This window comes from Panthera onca, chromosome B2 (assembly GCF_046562875.1).
Source record: "Panthera onca isolate mPanOnc1 chromosome B2, mPanOnc1 haplotype 2, whole genome shotgun sequence".
In the NCBI taxonomy this organism is placed as follows: Eukaryota; Metazoa; Chordata; class Mammalia; order Carnivora; family Felidae; genus Panthera; species Panthera onca.
Genome location: NC_138343.1, coordinates 143,335,700 through 143,349,851, shown reverse-complemented (window position 1 = coordinate 143,349,851; position 14,152 = coordinate 143,335,700). Strand labels below are relative to the sequence as shown.

Sequence of the window (14,152 nt, the reverse complement as noted above, 5' to 3'; positions counted from 1 at the left end):
GAGCGTCGACCCCTGAAATCCACCCTAAGTCCCCAACCTTACTCCAGCTTGCTGCCCCACCTCGTCCAAAGCACTAGCTACCACGTCTTTTCCCCGTCAAGTTCCGTGGTAGATTTCAACTGGCCAGATTCTTCCATCACTGACCCCTCTGATCCACTCTCCACGCGGCCTTGCCGCTCCGTACAGGTGGATTGGCCTTCACGTACCTGTCTGCAATGTAGCCGACACCCAGAGAGCCCAGGAAGAAGCCCACGTTCACGCAGGACTGAAAGAGGTCCACCTTCCAAGAGTCATCACATACCAGGTTGAACTGCAGCAGGTCCACACCGCAGTCGGAGGGGCCGAAAACACAAGACCGCTTGTGAGTCAAACTACACCTTCCGCCTTCCCTCCGGACAAAGTAAACGTTTAACACAACGTGTGACATCCGAAGGCGTCTCGTGTCATCTTCTCTTACCGCATAAGACAAATTCAAGGTTTCTGGCAAATCTCGGTTAATATCATTATGGACCTCATATCTTTGCTTTACCCTCACTATATATTAGTTAAAGAAGCTACCGTCCAGTGCTTTGACACTGATAGTCGATTATCAAAATACAACAGGTCTTTTGGCCAACAGGTAAGTTTTCTAGAAAGAAGTACAGCAAAGTAATTTCCTCAAGACGGAAGTGTACCAAAATAAACAGAACATGTTTTCCAAAATTGGTCAAAAGCCCTCAATTAAGTGCCTGTTAATTATACATTTCGTTATGTCAAGTCCACCAGTAATTCTATAGATTCTGTTGTGACTGATGTTGCCGTGTGAACAGGAAGGGCTGAGCAAGGACACGATTGCAGGAAGGCGGGCTTAGTGGGAGCAGCGTGGGTATTAGTGTCCTGGGGGGGGCGGGGGGCAGGGGAGCTGGAGACTCGGAGAGACCGGAGGGACCGACATGCCAAGAACCAGAGAGGGGAGGGACTGAGCAGGAGGGAGGCAGAGGCAAAGGCGGGACAGAACTGTCTGATGAAGGGCCTTATTGTGTTACAGGGGACGTCCTACCCTAGAGAGCACATGCCTGGGCACCGGACGGGCGTGATGAGGAGACATTGCCACTCCCTCTTTGGGGCTCAGAGAAAGTAGATGTAAGTATGGAGCTCTGCAGCCGGGCCTTGGCGCCCTCCCCGGTCCTGGTGCAGCCCTAACTAGGCGGCATCTAGGGGCACATCCCTCCTTTCTCTCAATCTCTGTGCCGCTCTAGCTACTTTGGATTCACGGCCCCACCCTACCAGACAACATTGTGGGATGTGACAGCAGGAAAAGCACTTAGCCACTTTGGGCCTCAGTTTCCCAGTCTGAAACGGATGCGTTGAGCTGATCCTGTCCCACCCACAGAGCTACGCAAGCACTGAGGGGGAAACATGAAAATGGCTTTGGTAAATAAAAAACCCTTTAACTCTTAGAAGGTTTTCTTCCATGTTTTTCATTTTGAGATTGGGAGAGACAGTGTGCAAGCAGGGAGAGGGGCAGAGAGAGAGGGAGAGAGAGAATCCCAAGCAGGCTCTGTGCCAACAGCACGGAGCCCGATGTGGGGCTTGAACTCACAAACCGTGAGATCACGGCCTGAGCCGAAACCGAGAGTCGGACGCTTAACCGACTGAGCCACCCCGGCGTCCCAACATACCACCTGACTTTCAGAAACTCATAATGAGCCTGTCCTGTCACCTGCTATGCCCAGACCCGTCGGTCCGCTCCCGTGGTGGCTCAGCCCTGGGAGGACAAGATACCTCCCGGCACCTCTGAAGTTCCCAGTCCCGACCGGGATGTTCGTTCCCCTCAGCTGCACACCCTCCTCACCCAGCTCCCCCTGCGGTTCTTTGGTTTTCCCTGGCTGCCCCGGGCCCCGCCGTCAGAAGGCAGAGGGACGGATGGCTCTGGAGTGTTATCTGGCTGCCCCAGGCTCTGTATCTCCAATCGTCCAACGGTCTTTTTGTAGCCTCCCCCCACGCTGTCCAAGACCACATTCAGTGTCTACGAGACTGCACCGAAGCCGCAGGGCCCTGTTTTTTGTCTTTTGTTCTAATCTTCGCCATGAGCGAGTCTGTAAGACGTCCCTGCCATGCTTCCTGAAATGCCCTGGATGACATCTTGCCCTTGGACTGTGCACAAGCTGGGGGCTCACAGGGCCAGTGGGAGGGACCCCCGCTTTACCTGCTACCACTGCCTCCTGCTGAGATCTCTGCCCTGCCACCGCCCCTCCCACTATGCTGAGAATCTGTGTCTAGAGTCACCTGTCATGCCCCGTGCCCCCCAAACTCACACCCAACCACTGCCCTCTCGTACATGTGTGCACACCAGGAGGGCAGACCCAGCCCTCGGAAAAGCCCAGGGCTGTGTTGAGCCCCAGGGGGGCGCCAGATGGGCCTCTGAGTCCAGTCACGGCTCCTGCTGGGCCTGCTGTGTTGGGCAGCCTAGAAAGCAGTGGGCAGTGCTGTCCAAGCTCGTCCGATCACAGGAGTCCCCCAGGGTCCTTGTCCGAGTACAGATTGCTGTGGGTCCTGTCTCGGCAGATCACAGACCAGAAGCCAGGAGACCTCGGGGACCAGGCGAGTTTGGAAACTATGATGTAACTTTAGGTCCCATGACCTCGGGCTGAGGCCTTTCTGTCGCTCCTGCCCACAGGCAGGGGAGGACAGGGCTTCCCAGCCTGGAGTGGGGCCCCCCAGCCCAGTGTGGGGCTGCAGCCGACAGGGCCACCCCACCCCCCCCACAGGGGAGGCAAAAAAGTCAGTAAACAGCACATTCCTTCCTCAGGCGGAGCCCAGCCGCTGTCTCTGGCTTGGAGGGGAAGTGAGGCTGGGTGTTCAAACAAGCTGGCTCAGCGCCTCCCTCGAGCAAGTTCCAATGTCCAAGGCAAGGCTGAGTTAAAGATTATTTTTGCAGAAATAAATCCCCGAGGTGAATCCCCCAAGAACAAGCTTCAGTTTAGGATGAGGAGTGGAGGCAAAGGGCTTTGAAGCAATCGTGGTGGGGAGGGTGAGAGGAGACGGCATCACTTCCAGGGGCCGGATCCTCCGGCCCTCCCACCTCAGAGCCCCTGCACCTAATCACATGGGTTTTCTCAGCAGAAGCCCACCGGCCCTCGGCCCTCAGACTCCGCAGGGCCCCAAATGCACTCTGTACCCGACAGCCACCTCCTCCCCGCTCCCCCTGAGCACAAGGGTTCCAGGAGCCCCTTAATTCCTGCCAGGGCTTAGATCTAGGGTCCTGTGGAAGCAGACCCCTACTGCCACGCACAGGGAGGCCCCCCCGCCCCCCCGCGGCTCTGGAGCGTTCTGAGTCCTCCTGCGTTGGAGTCCTCCCTTGTCCGCTCCTCCCCTCCGTGTCTGCCACCCCCACCTCCCAAACCGCTCCTTATCCCGTGGTCCAGGCTCAGATTCAGTAGCCCCCCTCGTCCACCCCCCAAGAACCCTCAGGCGAGCTGGGGTCCCTCCCCGCCCCCAGCCCAGGCCAGGCCTGTGTCTCTTCAGGGCCACTCTAACTTTTGTTCCTGCAACAACCATGTTGGCTGACCCTTCCACCGGGGCTCATTTCTGGGCCACCTGAGCCCTCCTGACCTCTGGGGACGCCTCCAGGCCGTTCCCAAGGTTCAGCTAGAACTAAACCGCCTTGCTCCTCTGCCTAAACAAGACCAAATTTCCTCATTTGTTGCCACGTTTAGGAAGAAAACAACAACGACGACAACACAGGGTGCCCGGTTGAATTCGGATTTCAGATAAACAACACACATATGTGTATATTTTTTAATATGGGCACCGCCCACACAATATTTGTATTCCCTGCTTCAGTATCAAATATGCACAACATCTGAGACATAATTATCTTTTAAAAAGCGTTGGTCATTTATCTGAAATTCACATTTAATTCGGTGTCCTGTGTTTTATCTGGCGACCTTTCCTTTCGGGAGGACAGTGTAACGGTTCATTGTCCCCAGCGTGGCACGAGCTCCCGCTCCCCTGAGCCTGGGCCCGCGCTCCCCCTCCCTGTCCTGTTTCCTCTCCTTGCCGCTCAGGATACACCCGAGGCTCCAATCAAATGCCACCTCCCTCCAGAAGGCACCCGTGATAAGTTCGGTGGCTCGGGGACGCCTCCTTGGAGCCCGCTGCCCCCTGTGTGCCTGCCCACACGTGGTCCCGGGCACAGGCCTTGTTCTCCCCGCCTCCCTCACTGCCCTGGAGATGCCAGGCTCCTGGAGAGAAGCGCCCAGCTTTCTCCCTGTCTCCATCCCAGCACCACGGCAGTGCTGGAACAGAGCAAAGGCTCAGCCACGTTTACTGAGTGAACAGATGGGGGAGTAAATAGATGGCGGACCGACTGCTTCTGCCCGTTTACTAGTGGAGTGGCTCTCAGTCACGGAGAACAAATACTTCCCTGTCTTGGTATGCTTCTAGACTCCCAGCCAGAGCGCTGGGCAGTTCGGTGTCCCTGGGAGGGGAGGTGCCTCGCTGGTCGTCTGTCATTGAAGGGTGCCTTGGAACCCTTGGAAACCCATCGCTTTCAAAAGCATGCATGAAGGGAGAAAACCTGGTAGCTTTTTACTAAAATATCCTCAAGGCACAACACAGAAAGAACCCCCCGAACCCTGCTCAAGGCGAGCAGGGCGCTTCGACACCACCACCGCATCCTGTGAGGCCACCTGGTGCAGCTCAGCTCAGGTCTGTCAGCGGTTACGCCAGCCTCAGCTGAACTTCCGGCCCCTGTGGGTCACGGCCGTCCCGGGTTTACTGATGAGGAAGCTGAGGCTCAGAGACGCCGAGTAACCCACGCAGTGACGCCCAGCTCATCTGGAACATGGCCGGGATTGCAACAGTCTGACTCCAAAGCCGGGGAGGCCTCCCCAGCTCCCCAGCCACGTTCAGCCCCCACAGGCGCGTGCTTCCTGAGTGGAGGAAGGGGGAGCCCACTAATTCTAACGGTAGGGAAGCCCCACCCCAAGGGAATTCGGCAGGCTCTTGGAGGAAGAGGCCGGTGGGGCAGAAAGAAGAGAAACCCGTCTCTCCCCGTAGACCCGTATTCAAACGATCTGGCTCAGCCCAGCTTGCTCTGACCTTCAGTCTCCTTCACCATCACCCAGGGTCTGCGGAGGGCTACGCAAGGGAAGCGTGCAAAGTGCCCAGGACGGAACTGGAAACGTTCTAAGTGCTCAGTGAATCGAACTCTCCTCCCTGCTTCCCCCGTGTCCCTAAAACCCAGCTGGCCCCCGAAACACAGGGCCAGCTCTCACCTCAGTCACGATGGACGAGCCGGGCGTTTCATACACCCAGCCGTGCCGACAGGGGCCCAGCGGCAGGTGGCTCCTGTTGGCCGCCAGGCCGGCCAGGGGGTCCGCGCAGCTGAGGGCGCTCTGGTTCCAGTCCACCTCGTAGCGGCGGCACTGGTGAGGGGACGCCTCGCCCGCGGCCCCCGGGCCCGGCGCTGTGTAGTTCAGCTCCTCTGCCAGGCTCCAGCCGCATCTCCGGCTCAGCTCGGCCACCCCGGGGCTCAGGCAGCGGTGATCCGGGGTGAAGGCCAGGAAGACGATGCCCACGTAGATGGGGGCAAAGGCAGCTGACAGCAGGCATAGGGTCAGGAAGACTTGCTTCTGGAACCAGCCGAACTCCCCAACCTGCTCCAGAATGTCATCCACAGTGGGCATGACTGGACCAGCACCCTCATCACTTTGGCCAAACTGCCTCGGCCGCGGTAGCCAAGGTCAATGTTTCATGTGGGCTTCTCTGCAATGGGCTGGTTTGAAATCAAGTTGCTGTCCAAGCATGCTCTACCTGGAAGCCAACCAACTGGAAATAATCTTTCACCCCGTGGTGCGGGTGTCCGGCAAGGGTGAAAGGCAGGAGGGTGAGTGTCCAAATGGCTTGGCCAGGAAGCAAGGCCACGAGGCTGGGGTTCTAATTCTCTTGGCATTAGAGGAAAAAACTAGAGCCTGCCAGGTAACCCCCCTCCCCACCCCAGAGTGGTCTCTTTAGGGCTCTTCCAGAGAGATTATTTTAAAACTTCTTTTTACAATTCAGATAAACCAAAGGTATCACAGCTTCAGGTGCTGTGTGATCCAGCACTCACACTCCTTTCACCTAGCTGGCCTGGCCCCAAGCATGGCTCGGCTGAGCACTGCGTCCTATTTGTCCCCAAGGGCCCTGCAGGCCAGCATCTCGTGGAAAAGGGAGCCATGAATGAGCTTCAGACTCAGCAATGACAAAAGCATCAGCCTTCAGTTCGGGGCTCTGAATTGTTACCAGGTCGTGACAGCCTTCAAGGTCAACGCTACGACCCTCCTCACGGCACAGCTAGGAAAACAGAGGTTTGGGGAGCCAACGGCAACCTCCCGAGTTCCCACTGTCCTTGAACTTGAGTCTTGTTCTGCTCCAGAGCAACATCCCGAATTTATTAGCCTGCCCTTAGTTCACCAACTCCTCTGTCAGTTTGCTTTTTGCGTTCAACAAATATTCACCAAGTCCTTATACGTCTCAGTCGGTGCTGGGCTCTGGGACACAGAGATGGGGCAGCTTCTAACTCCAAACAGCATACCGTTCGGGGGGATAGATTCACAGAGGGTCAGCTCAAGCAGAGGGCACTAGGGGAGCCCCCAAAACTGACTTCTCAGCCAGCCGTGAACCTTATGGCCAGTAGGTTGATACGACGGGGGGGGGGGGGGGGGGGGAGCAGGAAGTGATGAAAGGCAGAAAGGGTGTGGCAGGCAGGGATGGGAAGGTGACCCCCAAAGACCCTGCCTCCTGGCACGCGCACCCTGGAGTAGGCACGGGACCTGAGACTGGCCTGTCCCCACGGAACGCAGCAAATGTGGCGATGCCACTCCCAGGACTCCATCGAGTGCGGTTTCACAGCCGCCTGGCCCGGAGTCCCTCATCCCACTGCTGGCTTTGATGAAGCAGGTGGCCCTGCGGGGGAGTCCACAAAGCAAGGAGAGGAGACGCCACCGGCTGACGGGGACCCTCAGGCCCGCAGCTGCAGGAACCACGTGGGCTGAGGCCCATCTTGCCCCAGACCCGCAGAGGGTCCCCCCAGAAGCCGGGAGACGAGTGTGCAGCCTTATCCAGCTAGGGTTGTGGTCGTGTGGCTCCACAGGAACAGACAAGGAGAAATGGCTCCTGGGAGACAAGGAGGGAATGTTCCTGGGAGCAGCAGGGCCTCGAAAGGCCTGCGAGCCCACGTGCAGTGCTGCTCGCACGGCCTGGGGCTGGCTAACCGCACTCCACACTCGCCCCTCTGGGGCCCTGCGTGCCGGGCTGACCTCTGAGGCCAGGCTCAAGCAGCAGCTCCCTCAGCCCGTCTGCCTGGCCTGCGTGCCAGCCCCAGGGCTGCTCTGGGGGCAGGGGCGGGGGTGGGGGGGGCAGCCTGTGGTGGCCGGGCCCCCCCAGGCCCTCATCTTGGCCCCCTCGCCCTCCTCAGGGGAACAGGCCAACCAGACCTTTAAAAGCCTGGGGCACACGGACCGACCAGGGTGGTGAGAGAGCCAAGCTCCCCAAACAAACCCACTTCCCTATCTCCCCGCCCCAACACAGGCAGTTTCCCAGCACCCCATGGGACTCCACCCAGCACCATCACCTGCCCAGGGCGGGCTCCCAGCTGCTCAGTTGTAAAACAACCTGACACGCAGGGAACGGGGTCAAGGGGGCTGTCTGGGCGCAGGGTGGGACCCCAGGAGTCCCAGTCAGAACTGCTGACGGAGGACAGCGAAATGCTACCAGACAGGAAACGCCTCCCCCACCCCCCCATGTCAGCCTTGGGAGGGCACAGACATCCAGGGCGGGTCCCTGCATTTGCACACGGGAGAGGCCCTTTTGTTTCTGGGACTCTCCTCTCTCTGCTCCACGGGCACTGGGCGCTGGCTGGTTTGGTAAAATACGGCCCCCCTCCCGGGGGTTGTAGCTCTTGAACCCCCGGCCCCCCGCCCCGCCCCGGGCTGCTGCCAGAGGGCTGAGTGCTCACTGGAAGGTCAGGAAGGAAGAAGGCCAGAGGCAAACGTCCCCCAAAGGCAGGACAGTCACACACTCCAAGCTGAAAGCAGTCCTTTCTGGCGGCGTGAGATCGTAGGACATGTGTCCGGGGCTCTGCCCCCCGGTTCCTGGCACGGAGCTCCTGAAACCCTTGTAATTTCCTGGGTGGTAGGAGTGACCTTTGTTCTGATGAGGGGACTCTGGAGGGCTCCCGGTCACGGGAAAGACCAAGCCATGATCAGAAGCTTGGCACTTTCGGCCCAACCCGCATTCTCTCGAGAAGGGAGAAGGGCTGAAAATGGAGTTCATGATCCATCGAGCCTACACGAGGAAGCCCCTGTGACAATCCCAAAAGAATGGGGTTTGGAGAGCTTCCTGGCTGGTGAACACACCCACCTCAGGGGGGATCACACACCCCAGCTCCACGGGGACAGAAGCTCCCTATGCCTGGGACCCTCCCAGACCTGGGACCCTCCCAGACCTCGCCCCATGTACGTCTTCATCTGGCTGCTCGTCTGTGTCCTTTAGTAAACTGGTAAAAACAGGAGTGTTTCCCGGAGTGCTGTGAGCTGCTAGAGCAAATCAATTGGATCCAAAGGGGAAGAGGTCATGGAAGTCCCCTGACTTTGTAGCCAGGTCGGACAGAACTATGGGTAACCTGGGGACCTACTACTTGCCGTTGGCATCTGAAGTGGGGGGCAGTCTTACGGGACTGAGCCCCTAGCTGGGGTTGGAGGGGGGGTTCTGATGCTACCTACAGGTGGACCACGTCAGAATTGAGTTCAATTATAGGACGCCCCGGCTGGTGCTCCAAAGAATTGCTTGGCGTGGGGCAAAGCCCCCACATCTGGTGACCAGAAGTGAAATGTTCTGGGTGAGCAGCAAGGGAGATACACAGAAGGGAGAGCTGGGTTTTCCCCACCACACGGGAGGAAAACAAGTGGCTTTTTCTAACACAAGCGTGCTGGCCCCAAACGTCCTGGGTGCCCTCTACCTCTACCTGGGAAGCAGCCAGGGAGCAAAGGTCCTGCTTTCGACACATCCTGGGGAGAAAGCAAGGCCCCTCCCTGCCCCCAATTCCCCAGGGGGCCGTGGGGAGGCTGGGGGTGGGAAGGCAGCCAGCCAGGCCTCACGCCCCCTGCTCTTTTCTTGCTGGAGAAAGCAATCTCCCTGGCTCTGGGCAAAGGCTTCCCTTCCCACTCCCCAGCGGGCTGGCGCTCACTCTTTCTTTTGCTCAGACAGGCCACTCTGTTCCCATCGCCCAATCCCTGCTTCAGGTGCAAGGACAGGGAACCTCGGGTCATCAGAATTGCAAAGGGGAGAAGCGACAGAGTATTGTGGCCAACTGCCCCCCCCATCCCCACCACCATGGGCGCCCCTCCTCCAGCTGCACTCAGGCCTCCTCACCAGCCCTGGGGTTGCTGTCTCCCTCTGTGTGCCGTCAGGAGACCACCGTGGTGGAGGCAGACCTCTCCTCACAGACCTCAACCCCAGCACCGCCTCCAAAACGGCACCTTCTTTTAAGGTCCTTAAGGGGCGGTTTTAAATTGCACTGAGGAGCGTGGAAACCACCAGAAAAGAGGACCCAGCGTGGGAGCCACAGCGAGGCTCCACTCGGTCATCAAAGGTGCTGCCTTCCTTGAGGACCCAGGCTGTTCTCCACACCATGGTCTCCTCCCCGATGTCGGGGCCTCTCTGATGACTCCGTTTGCCCTACACCAAAGCCCCTGACAAGGAAGGCCACTGGGCAGGCCTCTTCCCCCAGAGCCCGGCCAGAGGACAAGACAGGGGCCTTCTGTCTCCACCCCCCACCCACCCCAGGCACTGGGACCAACCAGACCCAGTGACCTGTGTCTGCCCAGCTTGCCCAGGACAATCTTCTTGTCCCCATCCGTTCCAACAGACACATGACATGGAAGCTATGCATTAAATTCCTCCCTACCTTCCCGGCCTCCAGAGCTCAGAAGGCCGAGGGCGCACAGACGTCACCACCGGGGCTAGAGGTCCCCAGGAGCAGGGGCTGGTCAGGCACACGGGACAGTGGCCAGGAGCCGAGGGCATCACCTGGCCCCTATTCTCAGTTCTGGATGCCAGAGCCAAGTCTCAGGCAGCCTGCTTCCACGTCCTCGAGGTATCATTGTCAAAGCCGGCTCAGCTCTCAATGACCCACCCACCCCGTCCCCAAAAAGGAACCCACGAAACCACCTGTGGTTCATTCAAAACCGTTGGCCAGTCATCCTTCGATGGGCATGGAGGCAACGACAGGTCACGGTGGGGCAGCCTAGACGAGGCTCCTCAGCCTCCGCACACAGCCATGGGTCACTCTCGCTGTGTCTGATGACCACCTGGCCCCTCTGAGAGCGACCGGGCCTCTGCTCCCCGGACTCGTGTCTCAGGGCTGCCGGAACAAAGTAGCACGGATGGTCTGGGAGGCTGAAGTCGCAGACATTTATTGTCTCGTGGTTCTGGAAGCCGGAACTCCAAAACCAAGGGGCGGGCAGGGAGGGAAGGCGTCTCTCCTCAGCTTGCAGACGTCCGTCTCTTCCCTGTGTCTTCACATCACGAATTTCCCCTGTTCATAAGGACACCAGTCACAGTGGACTAGGGCCCACCCCCTGACCTCGCTTGAACTTGATCACGTCTATAAAGATCCAGTCGCTGAATAAGGTCACATTCTGGGGTGCTAGGGGTGAGCGCTCCAACACGGGTTTTGGGGGACACAATTCGACCCTTGATCAGCTCAACACGCCAGCGCTCACGCGTGGAGAGTAACGGGCAACGGGTCAGAAGCGCCACGCCAATGGCCGCAGAACCCGGTCACTGTCAGCTTCCTGGGGAATCGGACCCGATGTGGGGCACAGTGTTGGGGGGCACAAATGGCTGGGGCCGGACCATGGGGAGGGCGCAGGGGGCTTCCCTGGGGAGGGCAGGTTCTGAAGTAGCGTACACCCGTCTCTTGGGCCCTCACCATTCTTGTACAGAGAACACCACACCCGTTCCGTGCGACCCTCAGGACAACCGTGCGCCACGGTGACAGCACTTCCCAGGGGACGGGCCCCCGGCCACCAGGCTCCCCAAGGGGACACAGGCCAACATGTGGAAAGCACTTCATACTGTACCTTCTTGGGAGACCCACCAGCCACATTTTTTTATTGTGATCTGAGCCGGATCTCAGAGAGGTCTCACGGCAAGGAAGCCTGTCTTCTCGGCATCCTCCTGACCTACTTGGGCACAGACCCTTTCCAGTTTCCGTAGCACATCGACCAGATCAGACGGGACAAGTGTTCCACGGGGCATCCTTTGGGAAACGCCACTCTACGGCAAGACTTTCTAGTTTAAGTATGATTCTGTTCAACCTGAGGTCCGTCCCCCATGCTTTCCCGAAAAGGAGTCCTAAAACCGCGACACGGGGCAGAGCAGAACAGGCATCCTCCAGTGGAGGGGGACGACCGAGGGGCGTCAGACCCCGAGGCGAGGAGGGCAACCTCACGAGTCAAGGACATGAAACCGCAAAGATTGAGGAACTTTCTGGGCTGAAGTGAAACTGAAAGACAGTGAGGTCCAACACAGGATTCAGAATGGGGTCCTTTGCCTAAAAAGGGCATTGCCGTGACCAGCGGGGACACCCGAGCAGGATCTGAGGCTTAGCTGGTAGGAATGGGCCCAACACCGTGTTGTCGGTGGATGCATCGTGCTCCCGCGGGATGACAACCTGAAGTGTCCAGAGAAGGTGAGGCGTCAGGGAGGCAGCTCACTCCCAAGCGGTTCAAGAAGGTTCCTCGTCCTGTTGGTTCAAAATCTCCGTATGTTCTGATTATCTCAAAATTAGAAAAAAAAGAAACAGAAGCCTGAAGCCGAAGGTCACAAGGTTGGTCTGGGACCTGGCCCTCTGCTCCTTCCAGGGTGCCTTCTGGGGCGCTGCACCCCGTCGTGTGGCTCTCCAGCTCCCCACTCTGTCTTCCGGGACAGTGCCAAGAGTGGCCGTCAGGTCTCCCCAACCTGGCCGCGAGCCCATCAGGGGGCTCCGCGGTCTCGCCCCGTCCAGGGGGAATGACGGACGGGCCATTTGTGCAATCTCGTTTTCCTCTGACGCTGTATCAAAATAACATTAGAGGTAATTTTTTACGGAATTTGATTTGCAACCTGGTCAAAACACAAAACGGAACAAGAGGTGAAGAAATGGGAGTGGACGTTCACGAGCCTAACTTTGGTCCGTCCCCCTCTCTTTAAGAACACAGGGTGTTTCCCCCAGGACTCCCTCCTTCCGGGCTGGCAGCCTGAGGCCTTCCAGGGTCTGGGCCTCAGCGCGTCTTCGTTCCTTTTTCCCACCAACACGGGCCCTTCCGCAGCACACGCTCCTTACTGTGTCGTCCACTTGACATCTTGAGTCACAGGCCTGCTTCAGCCTCGCCTCTGCCATCCGCCCGATCGCCGTCCCTCGGCCTGCGTGACGGGGACACGGCGGCCAGCCCAGCACCCACAGTGGCCCCCCCGACGCTTCCTGTGGGGAGGGGATCATGCGCTCAGCCCGCTCTCCCAGGCCGCACGGCAAGGCTAGCCCGAGGGCGAGGCTCACCCCAACTCAGTGAAGCACACTTGGAGAAATAAGGTGTGTGAAGGCACCTGAGTCGTGGGGGAGGGGGATTTATTTAAATTGAACCTCATCCGTAACACGCGCCCCCGACACGCTCCCTCCCCCCTTGTGACTGTAGGACCTGCACGCCCATCGGTTCTGTGACTCACACAAAGGATCAGGCTCCCCAAAGTACGGTTTTGTTATTTTCTTATTCTGTTTCACTTTATTTTATTTCAGTATTTTTACCAACAGCAAAAACAGTCTTACCTTTAGGTGGAATTTTGCATTTATATTAAAAATCTTGTGTGCCGGGGACCTGGGCGGCTCAGTCAGTTAAGCGTCCGACTTTGGCTCAGGCCATGATCTCTTGGTTCGTGGGTTCGAGCCCCACCTCAGGCTCTGCGCTGACAGCTTGGAGCCTGGAGCCTGCTTCAGATTCCAGGTCTCCCTCTCTCTCTACCCCTCCCCTGCTCGTGCTCTCTCAAAAATAAATGTTAAAAAAAAAAAAATTCTTATGTGCCAATTAGGAATTTCAAACATTTTTTTTTTAAGTTTATTTATTTTGAGAGAGAGAGAGAGAGAGAGAGAGAGACAGAGAGGGGAAGAGAGAGAATCCCAAGCAGACCCCGAGCTGTCGGCACTGAGCCCGACACGGGGCTTGAACTCACGAACTGTGAGATCTCGACCTGAGCCGAAATTTAGAGTCTGACACTCAACTGAACGAGTCACCCAGGTGCCCCCCTGCCCGCCCCCCACCAGAGTACTGTTTTAAACGCCCAGGTGGAGTCAGCCTTCCTGCAGGGTCGTCGTGTGCGCCATATGACCTCAGTGGTTGGCGGAGGAGGGCTGGTTTCAACTGTTTTTAAACGTTCCGAGTAAGAACAGACTTGTAGACACGGATTTTCCTCGACACAAGGTTTGCCTACATCGTGCTCATCCCCCACTTACTCCACTTCTCTGCCATCCTTGGACAGTCTCCAAAGGGCACAGAAAAGTTGGCTGAAAGGACACTGAGTATCAGGGCTGTACTCTTATCAATAAAGTCACTTCTGAAGACATCATAGTTCCTATCTGCCATCAGAGCGCGTTTTCCCGCAACTACGTGCCACGGCAAGGACGGGGACTGTCTTCCGAGCCCAGGGCTAGCTCTAGTCCAGGTTCCTAAGGGTCAGAGCAAATGCCCTCACACACACGGGGCCACCTGTCACCCTCCACCTGCCGGCCACAAGCCGCGTGCTCGGCAGGCAGCCAGGGGTACAAAGACCCCTGCGGTCAAGTTCACCAACAGGGCCAGCGCATGACTGCAAGTGGCCTTTCTGACCTCCTGCCCCCTGCCTGAAGTGGGCTTCCTGTGTCTTAGAGGGAGGGGGTGCTGGGAGAACAGCCCTCCGGACACAGTGCCCGAGCACCCGTGACTCCTGGGCGGTAACGCACACTTTTGTAAGACCCAAGTGTCAGGGGCAGAAGAAACGACGTCGACGAACAAATGAGGGGAAGGGAGGGAGAGATGTTGACTCCGAGACGTCTGCTTGCCGCTGCAACTTTCTGCTTTGTCCGCTTTCCCACTAGCGTCTAGGAAGCTCTCAT

General features: G+C 58.0%; 1 protein-coding gene across 2 annotated transcripts in view; it reads right to left on the bottom strand.

Annotated features, from left to right (window-relative positions):
- LOC132668054 (solute carrier family 22 member 1-like) overlaps window positions 1-5,959 on the bottom strand; it is a 30,187-nt gene extending 24,228 nt beyond the window's left edge. Inside the window, exons 1-2 of one of the 2 annotated variants that reach the window (XM_078447535.2) lie at window positions 5,262-5,959; window positions 207-310 (exon numbers count right to left, since the gene is read on the bottom strand). In XM_078447535.2, coding sequence (XP_078303661.1) covers window positions 207-310; window positions 5,262-5,672 — 515 coding nt within the window. In that variant the 5' untranslated portion in view covers window positions 5,673-5,959. The remainder of the gene's footprint in view (window positions 1-206; window positions 311-5,261) is intronic. The other variant, XM_078447534.2, reaches the window with a different exon arrangement.
- Between the last annotated feature and the right edge of the window lie 8,193 nt (window positions 5,960-14,152).